This window comes from Orbicella faveolata, unplaced genomic scaffold, assembly GCF_042242905.1.
Source record: "Orbicella faveolata isolate gen_17 unplaced genomic scaffold, um_ofav_v1 contig_25, whole genome shotgun sequence".
Lineage (NCBI taxonomy): Eukaryota > Metazoa > Cnidaria > Anthozoa > Scleractinia > Merulinidae > Orbicella > Orbicella faveolata.
In genome coordinates, this window is record NW_028301553.1 from 9,116,748 (window position 1) to 9,122,500 (window position 5,753).

General features: G+C 38.3%; 1 protein-coding gene across 3 annotated transcripts in view; it reads left to right on the top strand.

The window, feature by feature from the left end:
• The first annotated feature begins 532 nt into the window (after positions 1 to 532).
• Positions 533 to 5,753, top strand: part of LOC110045011 (fibroblast growth factor receptor 2-like) — a 15,751-nt gene continuing 10,530 nt past the window's right edge. The window contains exons 1-6 of one of the 3 annotated variants that reach the window (XM_089293855.1): positions 533 to 644; positions 925 to 1,064; positions 2,012 to 2,305; positions 3,168 to 3,440; positions 4,201 to 4,494; positions 5,249 to 5,545. In XM_089293855.1, coding sequence (XP_089149981.1) covers positions 995 to 1,064; positions 2,012 to 2,305; positions 3,168 to 3,440; positions 4,201 to 4,494; positions 5,249 to 5,545 — 1,228 coding nt within the window. In that variant the 5' untranslated portion in view covers positions 533 to 644; positions 925 to 994. The other 2 variants (XM_089293857.1, XM_089293856.1) reach the window with 2 other exon arrangements.

Here is a 5,753-nt window from a genome sequence, read left to right on the forward strand (position 1 = left end):
ACAAAGCTTACATGAAACAGACCCAAACTTATATTTCCTAGAGTCCGACAGAGTTGAGACAAAATCGACCAACAAATTAGCATACTGAGCACCTAGAACAGCAAAGTTTTTCAGTGTTCTCGCCTAGTTTGATGAGTGAGAAATAATATTATCAAGTCGATAGATAGTTGATCAGTTGATCAGATAGCTGGGTCCGGGGCCAGGCACCAAAATGTTTACGTTTCTTATACATATATGGCTAGGAGATTTTAAATGATATTCACTGTTGCTCAATATTGCATCTTAACCAAAGCAGAATATCTCCTGTGCGTATCTGATCAGGGAAAAAAGAAATGATTCTTGTCTTGTATCATATAGTGTAGGTCAACAAAAGGGCAGAGTGCCTCATTAATTCTATTAAATTAGCTAAGGCATAGTTGGAGCCCCGGTTGGAGCGAACTGGACCTTTGTTGAGTCTATCAACCGGAAGTTGATATTAACGGAAGTTTACAGTTCCTATGTCACGCCACACCCGTCCTCCCACAGTCGTGACGTCAAAGAACTTGTCATCACTTACCTGAAGGACTTGGGCAGTTAAAATGTCAGCTGGATAGCAGATTTTCCTAGATTTAGATTAACTTAGTAGATTCCTTTACCTTAGCACGGTGAGTATAAATAAGAAATGAAGTTTTTCCCGTACAATGTATTTACCGTTATATAGGGTAACGTAAACTTATATGGTATCGATCGTTCCAAACTACATCGTGGTCACGTACTCAGCGTACAGTACTCAGAGTACTTGATTTGATTTGATTTGACTTCATGATCACATACATGTATATATTGCTTCGTTTGAATTTTGTTAGAGCTGACGAAAACTTACTAGCCAAAGGTACAGTAAATATTCAACGCCAATCGTTTCTCTCTTTGTATTTCTCTCTAAAGAATAACTCTACCGGTATTACACTGCGAGCGCTTGACCCCCCTCTTCAACTGTCGAATCGAATCGATCGTAATGGATTCGTTTTGGTGGATTATCTCTGCTGTGTGCTTGTGCTCTACAACTTTTCTGAGTATTGAGGCTCGTAAGTATCCAAGAACGGTTTTAGATAGCTGGACTGCATTCATCACATTAATTACCGAAAACATCTTCGTTTCACTTTAGAAACATAACACCCGATACGCATCGTCTTCAAACTTATGCTCTGTAGGGGAGACTTCGCACGATCACTGTCAAACGGCTGCACACTGTTGTTTATGAGTTTATTTCACCTCATGTGATAAGCTTACGTGTGCCAGAATGCTTTAATTTTTAAGAGAATGAACAATACACTAGTTTGACAACACAGTCAGGCTTTGCGTTTTTTTTTCCATTTTCGTGTGTGCTAACAACTTGACCATATGCAATTTATGCACTATGCAGTCAACCATTTATAATTGCAATAATTTTTTTAAATGAGTGCCTAATTTCATTCCCAGTATTTTTTAATTTGTTGTTCCCTCACTGATAACTTCATAGTCAGACCCCTATGTAAAGACTTTGTAATTATTTTGAATTCAGACTTCACACCTTAGGTATATATACTACTGAAGGCAATTATATTGGCTTGTGGCATGGATTACTTTTATTTTGCTCACAATATAAAAGTGAATTTCTCAGACTACTGTCAGGGAGAAGGGCGAGTCACATGCTCCTTCTGGCCAGGGTCTTCGGGTTTTTGCTTTGCTTTGGTTTGGTTATATAACCTTTCTTTCTCATTTCCCCATTTGTTTACAATCTGGAACCACACAACAGGCTAAACAAGTATCAACACCTGGGGTTGCATTAATGTTTTCAGTAGGAGGACAACTGGTTTTCACAGGCGAGCAAAACGTTTTGAAGTGAAATTCTCTATAAGAAAATTTTCCTGTAGATGGTCAAACCAGGCGGGCAAAATCATCCTCACAGGCAGCCAATTTGCCCGGTTCCTGTTATGCCCAGGACTCAAGCTCATTATCTAGCTAAAAATCTCTGTATTTGTTTAATTTTTAGAGAGCGTGGCACCCTACTTCATAATGACACCCTCAAATTCAACAGCTGTATTACATGCAGATGTGCGATTAGACTGTCAAGCCTTTGGGATACCCGCACCAACACTGAAATGGGTGAAATATACTGACAGCGGCGAGACTGTGATTCAGACTGGTGGGAGGTTTATTGTGGGTGCTGTCTTTAAATATCTTTATATTTTGGGGATACACTGGTCTGATGCAGGGCGATATGGCTGTGTCGCACAGAATCAGTATGGAAGAGTCATAGCTGATGCTTATGTTACTGTTGTAACAGGTATGTTGGACGTCACTAAGTACATGTAATGCTATCGGATTACATTTAAATTCACAATGATCATTGAACATTATAGCTAATCCTATCAGTCCCTTGGGTGATCAGCTTGTATTTTCTATGTATGTGGACTGTATTTTCCATGTAATAACTTATGAGAATTATGAAACCAATCATTCCCTCCTCACCCCTCAGGATGTACGCAGCACACACCAATGAATTGGATTGGGCACTAATAGCCTGTGCACTAAAACCCCACCAAAACGCTACAAAAGCTCCCTAAAGAAATAAATTAAACTGTATAACTTAAAACGTATGGTAGTTTACTGTTTGGTTAGTTGATTATGAATGTATTGATTACTTGAAGGTTTTGAAGGTGTCTGGCAATTTACTTGTGGGAGAAGTCTCTTAATGTAGCTACTACCGATAACTGACCAAAAATATCTGCAGATAACATTTGAATGAAATAATACTGAAACAGTTAAGACATACTATATGTTTGACATGTACAGTTGTTTTAAGGGTACAGTCCATGGTAAGAAGGAAGGAGCTTATCCCAGTTTCTGTGGCATAAAGCAACTAGGAATGTTTCTAGTCCCTGCTGGAATTGGGATGCTAGTCTATCACAGGGCTTAAATAACCCTCAGGATTAAAATCGCTGGTACCCACATGTGCACCAGGGTGGATAGACGCACTGTGAGAGTATTTAAAGTGTCTTGCCCAAGAGCACAACACAATGTCCCCAGCCAGGTCTCAAACCTGGACTGCTCGATCCGGAGTGGAGTGCACTAAACATGAGGCCACCATGCCTCCACAACAGGTGTTTATAAATTTTAGTTATTAATATTTCCTACTTGTTATACAGAAAGTCCACCCAGCTGGGTCATCAAGCCACACAATGTGACATTGTATGAAGGACAACAGTACACATTATCTTGCAAGACACATGGCTATCCTACACCAAGCTATTTCTGGTCACACCATGGATCCCTTGTCATGGACTTAGATGTGAGAGTCCTTGCGAACAACTATTTGTTTTTCTCCAATGCAAAGTCATTGCACAGTGGCTGGTATACATTTACCGCATCAAATATCTATGGAACTATTTCTCATTCTGTCTATGTGGATGTGGTTGCAGGTATGTCAGTTGTATTATTTTATAATCTGCATGTGTTTAGCACTTGGCTCAATTTTACCCTCTGTACACATAATTTGATATTTTCCTTTGTTCTGGTGTCAATGGGTAATATATTAATAAATTTGTAATGTACAAGAAGCAAAGCTTAAGGGAAATACCATCGAATTGTTCCAAGGCTGATAATTTATTGAACCAGTACATAATATAATATATAATACAATTATAATTGTATTATAATTGTATTATAATTTTATTATTTTAAAATGCAGCTAGCAGACAATCAAATTTGGCAGACGTACTATAAGCATTCACTATATAATCCAACAGTGCGCACTGTTAGGGTGACCAAATCATTCCCTAATTTTTTTTTCTCATGCACTTGGGTTTTAATGTTCTTCTGCACCAATAATGTAGAGCTATAAGTACAATTCTTACGCTTCTATCCGATCTTTAATTTCATGCCCTCCAAACTTCCTGTTCGTACATGTACCATAACTTGATAGTGCATGTACTTAAAAGCATGATTCAGAACCAACTGTTAATAAATTATTATTGGTATATGGCAATGACAGGCACTAGACAGGATTCCTACTAAACCACCATGTACATGACATTGCATCCATTAGATGACAGTGAAGGGCTGGCAATTGAAATTGACTTGAGCTAAACCTCATCTTAATTTCATTACTTCATCATGCTCATGATGAATTAATAATGTTTTATTCTCAGAGTTCTCATGACTCTGCTTTTGTTCTCAAAGATCCATCAATTGTCATTCAGCCTGAAGATTTCCCCACTGTTCATGGACGGATGATCACATTGTCGTGTGGTGTAGTCGGCAGTACATCATTGAATGTCAAGTGGGTAAAGAATGACAGTGATTTACCAGATGACAAACTGATCTCATTGACACATCAACTTAATCAGCAAGCTGTTCAAGTTCATACATTGACAATCAAGAAAACTAGGCGTCGCCATCTTGGAAAATACAACTGTATTGTGAAAAATGCTAAGGGAAGTGTAAAAAGCAGGACAGCTCAAGTTTTCTATTCTAGTAAGTAAAATCAATGACCTTTGACATACTTGTAGTTGTTTTTCTTTTCAATATGTAAGTTACAGACTGAGGCACCGGAGAGTATTTTAAAATGTGGGGGAGGGGGGAGGGGGGGCTCATCGTACACCAAGCCAAACACATAACAGGTCTACTAATTCCACAAATTTCCTAAAATGTCCTTAAGTTGTATAAAGGTAGTTCACTGGCACAAGCAACCCTCTTTGATAGTGTCAAGGGTGTGTCTGTAATTGACTTTTGACAAGGCATAAGTAAGCTCAGTCTAAGCAGTTAATTGGCTTCTCAACCACAGGTCAGAGCTGTTTAAAAAATGTCCTAACAACAAATTATTTCAGCAAACTTATGGTATCCAGATGAAAGATATGTGAAAAGATGATTAAGTCAAGAGCATATAAATATTTTGCCAAACCAATATTATGCTGTCAGTAGCTATTAGATAAATAATATTTTTGGCATAGAAATGTGGCTTGCTGTGCCAATGAAGGCTGATGTGGTTTCCTCTCTAAATATCGTAATTTATTTCATTCGGAAAAGCACTCCACAGTGACCCTGACCTGTATTCATACCCAATCCTCTTGATCTGCCTTCCAAGCTGGCCCGGAGACACTGACATTTCAGTTATCATCCAGTATTTTTTTTTTTTTTCTAATATAAAAAAGTTAATTATTAAATGCCTGCTTGATTCTTAAGTCATACGAGGCAATTGTCAATTACTTAATTGCTGTTGTTCTTGAAGGTTCTATTATCCCATTGAAAATTGAAGTGCCGCAGCTGACAGTGATTGTCTCTGAAGGATCTGATGTGGAATTAAGGTGTGTGTTCATTGGAACCCCAACACCTCGAGTAACATGGCACAAAGATGGAAAAGTCGCTGATGTGGGATTTCCAATCATCCAAGCTGTAAACAGCAGATGTGAAGCGATTTTAAAACTAAGCAGTGTTACGCAGTCACTTTCAGGGCATTTTGCTTGTGTAGGGAATGCAGGGGATTTAGCAGGCATAGCTGAGGGAAATATCACACTGGTTGTTAAAGGTAACTTAGTTTATGAATTAAATGTTTTGTCTCAACAGTCTCCATTATTGATAATTAAGGTTTGCCACATGTCTTCTTTTTTCTATTGAACATACACAAAAGTAATCTGAAACCTCCATTAAGGGGCTACCTGTTAAGTGGCCAACCCTCATTAAGAAGCCAGTTCTGAAATTGTTATCATTATAACACTGTACCGATGAAGGTTCTA